Here is a 13,756-nt window from a genome sequence, read left to right as displayed (position 1 = left end):
AAATAACAATAATAAAATGCAATGAACCATATAACTGTGCATTTTGCAGTTAGGGGGGCAAAATAAAGTTACTTTGTCATGTTCTAGTTATGTTGCAGAAGCAGCCAACACGGACAGTCAACACGGACAGGTTAGCCTTGACAACCAGAATATTAATACATTTGTGTTTCCTTTTGTACAATAAACACTTTTGTCTGTAGCGAGTTGAGTCGCCACTTTAGGTCCAATGTAAGATCCGTGTCCTGAAGCAAAACCACAGCTTTAGATCAGTTTCAGACCAGCGTCCCCAACACTAACCTGAGGGTTGGAGAACACCTGCTGGATGCTGTTGATAGGGCCACAGGGGACACCGGTGCCTTCGAACCGTCTCAACCACTCTCTAGTCGTGTCCTCCATGAACCTGAGGGAGGACAGAGGCATGAATGAAGGTTTGAACAGGGACAGAAGGGAGCGGTGCTGGAAAACACGATAACATGAGCTCAAATGCAAGTCATATGTGTCCTCTCTCTGTCAGGACAACAGCACTGTGTAAAACCACCAACACTCTTTTGAAAGATTTGACTTAATATGCCCACTATAATTAAAGTTAATCCAGGCTTCTTTTTCTAGCAATATACAAACATATAAGGTTTCTCATTTTATAAACATACTCACACAAAGCATGTCTTCAGTGACTGACGCTGATTCACCCAGTCAGAATGTGCCCTTTGAATTTTGTACAGACTTTAAGGTATTTCGGTTCACAACAATCCCATTGTTGACAAACGTATTAAGGATGTCTTGAGGGTGTGCGAACAAAATGTTTCAATGTCAAAAAACATTAATTTAGCTTCTTAACAGAAAGCTTTTTCCAGTTCTCACACATTAACCGCAAAATGCATCAGACAGGCCATAGCAGAAAAGTAGCAGAGAGAAAGGGACGTTTTTGGTTTGTTACTTTGCAGATCCAAAGCTATTTCTCTAACCAATAATGTTCCCAGCATCAAATGTTTGAACATTTAAAGACAAATTAAATGGTTTGTATTACTCATTTTACTTTTGATTGAGACTGTAAAGATGCAACAGATTTTTAGCATATAAGGACTTACATATTAGTCTATTTCTCAGATAAAGCTGACCTATGGCTTCGGAAGATTATAAATATACTGTAGATCATGAGTGTTTTTACATCCTCAAAACAGTCCCTGTGCCAAACAACAATCAAACAAAACTAAACTAAAACAGAGTAGGAAATGATATAGAGTGGCACTTTTGTGACACCCCTGTGTGTCAAGGTCAATATGTCTTAAAATATCAGGTAGAAATATAATGATAATTATGGATTAATTCATGAAATATTCTGTCATCATTTACACTCCCTCATGTCGTTCCAAACCTTCTTTCGTTCATCTTCAGAACACAAATGAAGATCTTTTTGATGAAATCTGAGATTTCGGTCCCTCCATTGACAGCTACGCAACTACCACTTTGACACTTAGTTAATAAAGAGATCGTGAAACTAATCCTTATGAATAGGCTTTATGCCACAGCTTCACTACTTCCTGAACTTCAGCCAGCCCTTTGTTTCCTGTCTGGCATTATTGGACAAACTGATTAATCCAGGTGTGCCTGGCCTCAGTAACAATAATCAGGCACACCTGGATTAATCAGTTTGTCCAATAATGACAGACAGGAAACAAAGGGCTGGCTGAAGTTCAGGAAGTAGTGAAGCTGTGTATAAAGCCTATTGAGCAGTTTAGTCCAAATTTTCTGAAGAGACTCGATCGCTTTATATGATGAACACGTGATTAAAAGCCTAAATTAAATCTAATCATTCATCAACGCACACATCAGTTGTGTTAAACGGAATCTCAAGCATCTTCGCTTGACGTGCGAGAACCAATGAGGTTCATTCTCGTGTTACGCAGCACGTTTGAGCTTCAGCGAGAACCAATGAGGTTCATTCTCGTGTTACGCATCACGTTTGAGCTTCAGCAAGAACCAATGAGGTTCATTCTCGTGTTACGCATCACGTTTGAGCTTCTGCAAGAACCAATGAGGTTAATTCTCATGTTACGCATCACGTTTGAGCTTCAGCGAGAACCAATGAGGTTCATTCTCGTGTTACGCATCACGTTTGAGCTTCAGCAAGAACCAATGAGGTTCATTCTCGTGTTACGCATCACATTTGAGCTTCTGCAAGAACCAATGAGGTTCATTCTCGTGTTACGCATCACGTTTGAGCTTCAGCGAGAACCAATGAGGTTCATTCTCGTGTTACGCATCACGTTTGAGCTTCAGCAAGAACCAATGAGGTTCATTCTCGTGTTACGCATCACGTTTGAGCTTCAGCAAGAACCAATGAGGTTCATTCTCGTGTTACGCATCACATTTGAGCTTCTGCAAGAACCAATGAGGTTCATTCTCGTGTTACGCATCACATTTGAGCTTCTGCAAGAACCAATGAGGTTCATTCTCGTGTTACGCATCACGTTTGAGCTTCAGCGAGAACCAATGAGGTTCATTCTCGTGTTACGCATCACGTTTGAGCTTCAGCAAGAACCAATGAGGTTCATTCTCGTGTTACGCATCACGTTTGAGCTTCAGCAAGAACCAATGAGGTTCATTCTCGTGTTACGCATCACATTTGAGCTTCTGCAAGAACCAATGAGGTTCATTCTCGTGTTACGCATCACGTTTGAGCTTCAGCAAGAACCAATGAGGTTCATTCTCGTGTTACGCAGCACGTTTGAGCTTCAGCAAGAACCAATGAGGTTAATTCTCGTGTTACGCATCACGTTTGAGCTTCAGCAAGAACCAATGAGGTTCATTCTCGTTTTACGCATCACGTTTGAGCTTCAGCAAGAACCAATGAGGTTCATTCTCGTGTTACGCATCACGTTTGAGCTTCAGCAAGAACCAATGAGGTTCATTCTCATGTTACGCATCACGTTTGAGCTTCAGCAAGAACCAATGAGGTTCATTCTCGTGTTACGCATCACGTTTGAGCTTCAGCAAGAACCAATGAGGTTCATTCTCATGTTACGCATCACGTTTAAGCTTCAGCAAGAACCAATGAGGTTCATTCTCGTGTTACGCATCACGTTTGAGCTTCTGCAAGAACCAATGAGGTTCATTCTCATGTTACGCATCACGTTTGAGCTTCAGCAAGAACCAATGAGGTTCATTCTCGTGTTACGCATCACGTTTGAGCTTCAGCAAGAACCAATGAGGTTCATTCTCGTGTTACGCATCACGTTTGAGCTTCAGCAAGAACTAATGAGGTTCAGTCTCGTGTGACGCATCACAATTTAGCTTCAGCAAGAACCAATGAGGTTCATTCTCGTGTTACGCATCACGTTTGAGCTTCAGCAAGAACCAATGAGGTTCATTCTCGTGTTACGCATCACGTTTGAGCTTCAGCAAGAACCAATGAGGTTCATTCTCGTGTTACGCATCACAATTTAGCTTCAGCAAGAACCAATGAGGTTCATTCTAGTGTTACGCAGCACGTTTGAGCTTCTGCAAGAACCAATGAGGTTCATTCTCATGTTACGCATCACGTTTGAGCTTCAGCAAGAACCAATGAGGTTCATTCTCATGTTACGCATCACGTTTGAGCTTCAGCAAGAACCAATGAGGTTCATTCTCGTGTTACGCATCACGTTTGAGCTTCAGCAAGAACCAATGAGGTTCATTCTAGTGTTACGCAGCACGTTTGAGCTTCTGCAAGAGCCAATGAGGTTCATTCTCGTGTTACGCATCACGTTTGAGCTTCAGCAAGAACCAATGAGGTTCATTCTCGTGTTACGCATCACGTTTGAGCTTCAGCAAGAACCAATGAGGTTCATTCTAGTGTCACGCAGCACGTTTGAGCTTCTGCAAGAACCAATGAGGTTCATTCTCATGTTACGCATCACGTTTGAGCTTCAGCAAGAACCAATGAGGTTCATTCTCATGTTACGCATCACGTTTGAGCTTCTGCAAGAACCAATGAGGTTCATTCTCATGTTACGCATCACGTTTGAGCTTCAGCAAGAACCAATGAGGTTCATTCTCGTGTTACGCATCACGTTTGAGCTTCAGCAAGAACCAATGAGGTTCATTCTCATGTTACGCATCACGTTTGAGCTTCTGCAAGAACCAATGAGGTTCATTCTCATGTTACGCATCACGTTTGAGCTTCAGCAAGAACCAATGAGGTTCATTCTCGTGTTACGCATCACGTTTGAGCTTCAGCAAGAACCAATGAGGTTCATTCTCATGTTACGCATCACGTTTGAGCTTCTGCAAGAACCAATGAGGTTCATTCTCGTGTTACGCATCACATTTGAGCTTCTGCATGAACCAATGAGGTGCATTCTCATGTTACGCATCACGTTTGAGCTTCTGCATGAACCAATGAGGTTCATTCTCGTGTTACGCATCACATTTGAGCTTCTGCAAGAACCAATGAGGTTCATTCTCGTGTTACGCATCACGTTTGAGCTTCTGCATGAACCAATGAGGTTCATTCTCGTGTTACACATCACGTTTGAGCTTCAGCAAGAACCAATGAGGTTCATTCTCGTGTTACGCATCACGTTTGAGCTTCAGCATGAACCAATGAGGTTCATTCTCGTGTTACACATCACGTTTGAGCTTCAGCAAGAACCAATGTGGTTCATTCTCGTGTTACGCATCACGTTTGAGCTTCAGCAAGAACCAATGAGGTTCATTCTCGTGTTACGCATCACGTTTGAGCTTCAGCAAGAACCAATGAGGTTCATTCTCATGTTACGCATCACGTTTGAGCTTCTGCAAGAACCAATGAGGTTCATTCTCGTGTTACGCATCACATTTGAGCTTCTGCATGAACCAATGAGGTGCATTCTCGTGTTACGCATCACGTTTGAGCTTCTGCATGAACCAATGAGGTTCATTCTCGTGTTACGCATCACATTTGAGCTTCTGCAAGAACCAATGAGGTTCATTCTCGTGTTACGCATCACGTTTGAGCTTCTGCATGAACCAATGAGGTTCATTCTCGTGTTACACATCACGTTTGAGCTTCAGCAAGAACCAATGAGGTTCATTCTCGTGTTACGCATCACGTTTGAGCTTCAGCATGAACCAATGAGGTTCATTCTCGTGTTACACATCACGTTTGAGCTTCAGCAAGAACCAATGTGGTTCATTCTCGTGTTACGCATCACGTTTGAGCTTCAGCAAGAACCAATGAGGTTCATTCTCGTGTTACGCATCACATTTGAGCTTCAGTAAGAACCAATGAGGTTCATTATTGTGTTACACATCACATTTGAGCTTCAGCAAGAACCAATGAGGTTCATTCTCGTGTTACGCATCACGTTTGAGCTTCAGCAAGAACCAATGTGGTTCATTCTCGTGTTACGCAGCACGTTTGTGCTTCAGCAAGAACCAATGTGGTTCATTCTCGTGTTACACATCACGTTTGAGCTTCTGCATGAACCAATGAGGTTCATTCTCGTGTTACACATCACGTTTGAGCTTCAGCAAGAACCAATGAGGTTCATTCTTGTGTTACGCAGCACGTTTGAGCTTCAGCAAAAACCAATGAGGTTCATTCTCGTGTTACACATCACGTTTGAGCTTCAGCAAGAACCAATGAGGTTCATTCTCGTGTTACGCATCACGTTTGAGCTTCTGCATGAACCAATGAGGTTCATTCTCGTGTTACGCATCACGTTTGAGCTTCAGCAAGAACCAATGTGGTTCATTCTCGTGTTACGCATCACGTTTGAGCTTCAGCAAGAACCAATGAGGTTCATTCTCGTGTTACGCATCACGTTTGAGCTTCAGCATGAACCAATGAGGTTCATTCTCGTGTTACGCATCACGTTTGAGCTTCAGCATGAACCAATGAGGTTCATTCTCGTGTTACGCATCACGTTTGAGCTTCAGCATGAACCAATGAGGTTCATTCTCGTGTTACACATCACGTTTGAGCTTCAGCAAGAACCAATGAGGTTCATTCTCGTGTTACGCATCACATTTGAGCTTCAGCAAGAACCAATGAGGTTCATTATTGTGTTACACATCACATTTGAGCTTCAGCAAGAACCAATGAGGTTCATTCTCGTGTTACGCATCACGTTTGAGCTTCAGCAAGAACCAATGTGGTTCATTCTCGTGTTACGCATCACGTTTGTGCTTCAGCAAGAACCAATGTGGTTCATTCTCGTGTTACGCATCACGTTTGTGCTTCAGCAAGAACCAATGTGGTTCATTCTCGTGTTACACATCACGTTTGAGCTTCTGCATGAACCAATGAGGTTCATTCTCGTGTTACACATCACGTTTGAGCTTCAGCAAGAACCAATGTGGTTCATTCTCGTGTTACGCAGCACGTTTGAGCTTCAGCAAGAACCAATGAGGTTCATTCTCGTGTTACGCATCACGTTTGAGCTTCAGCAAGAACCAATGTGGTTCATTCTCGTGTTACGCAGCACGTTTGTGCTTCAGCAAGAACCAATGAGGTTCATTCTCGTGTTACGCATCACGTTTGTGCTTCAGCAAGAACCAATGTGGTTCATTCTCGTGTTACACATCACGTTTGAGCTTCAGCAAGAACCAATGAGGTTCATTATTGTGTTTCGCATCACGTTTGAGCTTCAGCAAGAACCAATGAGGTTCATTCTCATGTTACGCATCACGTTTGAGCTTCTGCAAGAACCAATGAGGTTCATTCTCATGTTACGCATCACGTTTGAGCTTCTGCAAGAACCAATGAGGTTCATTCTTATGTTACGCATCACGTTTGAGCTTCAGCAAGAACCAATGAGGTTCATTCTCATGTTACGCATCACGTTTGAGCTTCTGCAAGAACCAATGAGGTTCATTCTCATGTTACGCATCACGTTTGAGCTTCAGCAAGAACCAATGAGGTTCATTCTCATGTTACGCATCACGTTTGAGCTTCTGCAAGAACCAATGAGGTTCATTCTCGTGTTACGCATCACGTTTGAGCTTCAGCAAGAACCAATGAGGTTCATTCTCATGTTACGCATCACGTTTGAGCTTCTGCAAGAACCAATGAGGTTCATTCTCATGTTACGCATCACGTTTGAGCTTCAGCAAGAACCAATGAGGTTCATTCTCGTGTTACGCATCACGTTTGAGCTTCAGCAAGAACCAATGAGGTTCATTCTCATGTTACGCATCACGTTTGAGCTTCTGCAAGAACCAATGAGGTTCATTCTCGTGTTACGCATCACGTTTGAGCTTCAGCAAGAACCAATGAGGTTCATTCTCATGTTACGCATCACGTTTGAGCTTCTGCAAGAACCAATGAGGTTCATTCTCATGTTACGCATCACGTTTGAGCTTCAGCAAGAACCAATGAGGTTCATTCTCGTGTTACACATCACGTTTGAGCTTCAGCAAGAACCAATGAGGTTCATTATTGTGTTTCGCATCACGTTTGAGCTTCAGCAAGAACCAATGAGGTTCATTCTCATGTTACGCATCACGTTTGAGCTTCTGCAAGAACCAATGAGGTTCATTCTCATGTTACGCATCACGTTTGAGCTTCTGCAAGAACCAATGAGGTTCATTCTTATGTTACGCATCACGTTTGAGCTTCAGCAAGAACCAATGAGGTTCATTCTCATGTTACGCATCACGTTTGAGCTTCTGCAAGAACCAATGAGGTTCATTCTCATGTTACGCATCACGTTTGAGCTTCAGCAAGAACCAATGAGGTTCATTCTCATGTTACGCATCACGTTTGAGCTTCTGCAAGAACCAATGAGGTTCATTCTCGTGTTACGCATCACGTTTGAGCTTCAGCAAGAACCAATGAGGTTCATTCTCATGTTACGCATCACGTTTGAGCTTCTGCAAGAACCAATGAGGTTCATTCTCATGTTACGCATCACGTTTGAGCTTCAGCAAGAACCAATGAGGTTCATTCTCGTGTTACGCATCACGTTTGAGCTTCAGCAAGAACCAATGAGGTTCATTCTCATGTTACGCATCACGTTTGAGCTTCTGCAAGAACCAATGAGGTTCATTCTCATGTTACGCATCACGTTTGAGCTTCAGCAAGAACCAATGAGGTTCATTCTCGTGTTACGCATCACGTTTGAGCTTCAGCAAGAACCAATGAGGTTCATTCTCATGTTACGCATCACGTTTGAGCTTCTGCAAGAACCAATGAGGTTCATTCTCGTGTTACGCATCACATTTGAGCTTCTGCATGAACCAATGAGGTTCATTCTCGTGTTACGCATCACGTTTGAGCTTCTGCATGAACCAATGAGGTTCATTCAAGTGTTACGCATCACATTTGAGCTTCTGCAAGAACCAATGAGGTTCATTCTCGTGTTACGCATCACGTTTGAGCTTCTGCATGAACCAATGAGGTTCATTCTCGTGTTACGCATCACGTTTGAGCTTCAGCAAGAACCAATGAGGTTCATTCTCGTGTTACGCATCACGTTTGAGCTTCAGCATGAACCAATGAGGTTCATTCTCGTGTTACGCAGCACGTTTGAGCTTCAGCAAGAACCAATGAGGTTCATTCTCGTGTTACGCATCACGTTTGTGCTTCAGCAAGAACCAATGTGGTTCATTCTCGTGTTACGCATCACGTTTGAGCTTCAGCAAGAACCAATGAGGTTCATTCTCGTGTTACGCATCACGTTTGTGCTTCAGCAAGAACCAATGAGGTTCATTATTGTGTTACACATCACGTTTGAGCTTCAGCAAGAACCAATGAGGTTCATTCTCGTGTTACGCATCACGTTTGAGCTTCAGCAAGAACCAATGTGGTTCATTCTCGTGTTACACATCACGTTTGTGCTTCAGCAAGAACCAATGAGGTTCATTCTCGTGTTACGCATCACGTTTGAGCTTCAGCAAGAACCAATGAGGTTCATTCTCATGTTACGCATCACGTTTGTGCTTCAGCAAGAACCAATGGGGTTCATTCTCGTGTTACACATCACGTTTGTGCTTCAGCAAGAACCAATGTGGTTCATTCTCGTGTTACGCATCACGTTTGTGCTTCAGCAAGAACCAATGTGGTTCATTCTCGTGTTACGCATCACGTTTGTGCTTCAGCAAGAACCAATGTGGTTCATTCTCGTGTTACGCATCACGTTTGTGCTTCAGCAAGAACCAATGTGGTTCATTCTCGTGTTACACATCACGTTTGAGCTTCAGCAAGAACCAATGTGGTTCATTCTCGTGTTACGCATCACGTTTGTGCTTCAGCAAGAACCAATGTGGTTCATTCTCGTGTTACGCATCACGTTTGTGCTTCAGCAAGAACCAATGAGGTTCATTCTCATGTTACGCATCACGTTTGAGCTTCAGCAAGAACCAATGAGGTTCATTCTCATGTTACGCATCACGTTTGTGCTTCAGCAAGAACCAATGTGGTTCATTCTCGTGTTACGCATCACGTTTGTGCTTCAGCAAGAACCAATGAGGTTCATTCTCGTGTTACGCATCACGTTTGTGCTTCAGCAAGAACCAATGAGGTTCATTATTGTGTTACACATCACGTTTGAGCTTCAGCAAGAACCAATGAGGTTCATTCTCGTGTTACGCATCACGTTTGAGCTTCAGCAAGAACCAATGTGGTTCATTCTCGTGTTACGCATCACGTTTGTGCTTCAGCAAGAACCAATGTGGTTCATTCTCGTGTTACGCATCACGTTTGTGCTTCAGCAAGAACCAATGAGGTTCATTCTCGTGTTACGCATCACGTTTGAGCTTCAACAAGAACCAATGTGGTTCATTCTCATGTTACGCATCACGTTTGAGCATCAGCAAGAACCAATGAGGTTCATTCTCGTGTTACGCATCACGTTTGAGCTTCAGCAAGAACCAATGAGGTTCATTCTCGTGTTACGCATCACGTTTGAGCTTCAGCAAGAACCAATGAGGTTCATTCTCGTGTTACGCATCACGTTTGAGCTTCAGCAAGAACCAATGAGGTTCATTCTCGTGTTACGCATCACGTTTGAGCTTCAGCAAGAACCAATGAGGTTCATTCTCATGTTACGCATCACGTTTGAGCATCAGCAAGAACCAATGAGGTTCATTCTCGTGTTACGCATCACGTTTGAGCTTCAGCAAGAACCAATGAGGTTCATTCTCGTGTTACGCATCACGTTTTAGTGTTCTGAAGATGAACGAAAGTCTGACGGGTTTGGAACGACATGAGGGAGAGTAAATGATGAGATTTTTGGTGAACTTACCCTTTGAAGTAGATTAGCCCATACAAGTGGGAAGGTACGTCAGTCGAAAAAGGTGGTCAAGTGGAGCAAGCTAATACATTTTGATGAATGATTACAAAGATGCTATTAACATTTACTGTCTGGAATAAAGTGCACTGACGAAGGGTGCACATTACTCACAGGTTTGGTTTTGATTTCACGTTGACGTACCTCTTGGACAGAATCTGCAGCAGCTCTTTGCGGTGCTGGACTCTTAACTGGTTGCTTTTGTACTTCGGGCTGTCGGCCAGACCGTTCATGCTCAGGACCTTGGCAAACAGACACGTTCGATAACAGAACTGTTAGGTAATGTGAAGCCTTTTCCCATCAGTCAAAACAAATGCATATAGCTATAAAATAGGACTGTGACTGAAATGTACAAATAAACCTTGGTTAGATTTATTAATATGCATATTTTGAGTCCATAATAAAAGGTCTCTGCTTACTTTGCACACTTTCATAAATTGCTGGTCATTTCCCGCTGCCACAACCAAATATCCATCTTTGGTCTTGAAACCCTGCAAACATAGAGATTTAATAAGCATACAGAACAGACTGCCAGATAAACTGTGTAAGTAATAAAGAAAAGCCTCACACACCAACGGCCATAAACAGAAACAAAACGACAACATTGAAAACTTTGATATGATAAAATGTATAACTAGTGAAACAGTATTTCATGCAAATCTGCATCTAATGTTTATTTTCTCAAGGGTTCTCCCACTTAAAGGAATAGTTCACCCGGGGAAAAAAGCACGGTCATTATTTTCTCATCCTCATGTTATTAAAAACCCCATTGCTTACTTTCTTCAGTGAAACAAAAAAGGAGATATTTAGCACAATATACAACTATGAAAGTACATGTTGACCAGTGGTTATCAAAGTTCACTAGTCCACATGACCACAACGTCAAATAATGAAACAAGCAACAACAGGAGTATATTATGGTATATTTATAGTAGTATAGTAAATCAAAAGTTTTATTGACTACTTTTATCATACAGGTTTTTAACTAAAAAAGAGGAAGATGATGATGATGATGGCAAAATGGACCCTTTTCACAGACTGTGATGAAGCGTTTACACGGTTATCTAGTAATAAAATGTTTCTAATACAGCGACTGAGGGAGTGCTGGCAAATTTGACATCTTTCTCTCTTCTGACTGCTGTAATCAATCTATTTTTCTATTTTCGCCTCTTTTGGAAAGTCACGTTAACACTATCGCATTTCTTTATTTGTTTCTACTTTTAGAGCAAATGCAATTACAAAAATGATATTTGCTGTCATCTCCCATTCACCGCTATAAAAGTTTACCCAACTATGATGACTTCCGCTTCTGAGAACCCTGGAAATATGTAAAAGGATCCATATTAATTTAGTAAAACAATTTACTAAAAGATATCACCATACTTCCCCAGTTGATTAATCAGAATACATTAAGACAAACGTTTTCACAAATGTTTCGATATGTTGCAAATGAGGCGATATCTAATTAAATATGCACTAATTTGCATACATTTCCAGAACCGAAATTTGAACATTGGATAAAGCCAGATTCAAAATTGTTTTGTTTTGTTGACATATTAGAGGGTTTTTTGAAGGAATTTTGGATCTCTCATAATCCCTCCATAAATCAGATAATTATGGAGCCCCTAAAGGGACATGGTGAAGGACAATTTAAATGTATTTGTCAATGCTTTTGCGTTCTCTCATTCTCACGAATGATAAATGAACAAACCCCTTGGTAAAAGTCTTCAGAATATAGATTGGAAAAAACAAACGTTTGGTGTATGTAGACGCTGAAGTAGAGATTTCTGGCTCAGTGGAGAATAACTCATTTTGTGAAAAAGGCCTTTAATGATACGTGTTGTAATTTAAATCTACAGGAGCAAATAGATAAAGTGCAATAAAAGGAACACTCAAATGGGTATTATGCATGTTTTCTTTCCACTAGTCTGGAAGAAGACAAGTTATGGAAGCCAAAATACCCCAAATTGACTATTGCATGAAAAGCAATGGTTTTGTCTTGCCTTAAGGGTAATATTAGAGACATGTTGGGCTTCTCAATGACTAATACAATTGAAGTTGCATCTAATCTTTGGTGGGATCAGAATATTCAATATGCACATTAGCGGTTTAATGGAAAATCTTTCAACGAAAGATCAGGCCCACAAATTCTTCAGGTTGAACTTTGCGGGTCAGTGCTCCCAGCAGAGACGCCGATTCATCCATTCCAATGAACCCTACTCCAAACTCAATGCCTGCTGGTAAAAGTCACATATTCACATGAAAACAGCCAAACTGAGGCTTCAAGCAAAAGCTTTCCGCAGCGGTAGGATAAACAATAACCCAAAACCAAGCGGCACCTCTGGGACGATCTTCCGATGCCAGTAAAGCCACACTGAACGGGAATCAACCGGCTTATGTCCGGCATGTCAAACACAATGATTCCTCTCACAGATCATTCCACGTTTTCATCTCGTGAAAGATAACAAACTGGCCAGAGCATGCAGACAGGCCCAAAGTCCAACTAACGTGACCTTCTCAAATGCAATCCATCAGCTTCCATTGGACCAGACCATCTGCATGAGTAAATCAAGACATTGCTAATCGTCTTTTGGCCACAGCAGCACACCTTAGAACAAAGCGTGCATTCATGGCCACAGTCTCTCTTAGCACAAGCGCTTTGCTCTGTGTGTGTTTATTCTGGTGCCCCATGGCAGTACAATAGGTCGAACGAGAAACAGAGTGCATGGACCACAGTTAATGAGACAGTGTTTTGACAAAATGTAACCCATCAGATTAAATGATTTCAAATGAATAAATCAAGCACGGGCCAAGAGGTCACATGCCTGGGGAGTCCAGGAAACAGCAGGAAGACAAATACACACACACAGCAAACACACAAACACTTCATCTTAGTGTGGGTCCAGTTTGACTCATACAGCGACAGAAATCAAGCCCAAATTGTCCTGCTACCGGGATGTTTCCAAACTCGTGCAAGGCACCCTGGGGCTCGCTGAATGCCACCAGCATGTGCAAGGATCTTGATGGCGTTCAACCTGACATCTTCTCCTGTTGTGTGCAGTTGAAAGCAGGGGCCAAAATTAACACTCGCCAAGCTCAATTGCGGGTAAAATTGGATGGTAACTACACAACGTGAACTCACTAGTCTTTAGACAACTTTTTACCCTCTGTGGTTTTTCTAGGATGCCTAAAAAATGTTTCCCTCCAGGACCCTATGTGGCGACATACAGTGGGGTTTAACAGCCTGGGATCACATAGGAAAGTCTTGGACCAGTGTTGGGGAAAGTTACTTATAATATATGAAATGTATGAAAAATGTGTGTTGTTAAATTATTAGCATTTTTTAACATTAAGTGAGTGTTAGATGATGACTAAGGTGAAATAAATGTAAAAATACGGGAAATGTGAATTCACAATTAAATATCCAATATATAAACTGATACAGAGGCATTTATAAATCCAATTTGTCAATACAAATGTCACTGGCAAATTATTATGCTTTC

General features: G+C 41.9%; 1 protein-coding gene across 1 annotated transcript in view; it reads right to left on the bottom strand.

Annotated features, from left to right (window-relative positions):
* Positions 1-13,756, bottom strand: part of sugct (succinyl-CoA:glutarate-CoA transferase) — a 165,935-nt gene that overhangs the window by 79,097 nt on the left and 73,082 nt on the right. Inside the window, exons 10-12 of the mRNA XM_056269613.1 lie at positions 10,673-10,744; positions 10,398-10,495; positions 298-400 (exon numbers count right to left, since the gene is read on the bottom strand). Coding sequence (XP_056125588.1) covers positions 298-400; positions 10,398-10,495; positions 10,673-10,744 — 273 coding nt within the window. The remainder of the gene's footprint in view (positions 1-297; positions 401-10,397; positions 10,496-10,672; positions 10,745-13,756) is intronic.

Source organism: Rhinichthys klamathensis, unplaced genomic scaffold (assembly GCF_029890125.1).
Source record: "Rhinichthys klamathensis goyatoka isolate OS25496 unplaced genomic scaffold, OSU_Roscu_1.1 h1tg000285l_1, whole genome shotgun sequence".
In the NCBI taxonomy this organism is placed as follows: Eukaryota; Metazoa; Chordata; class Actinopteri; order Cypriniformes; family Leuciscidae; genus Rhinichthys; species Rhinichthys klamathensis.
Note: the sequence above shows the minus strand (reverse complement) of the source record. Positions and strands in the feature narration are given on the sequence as shown.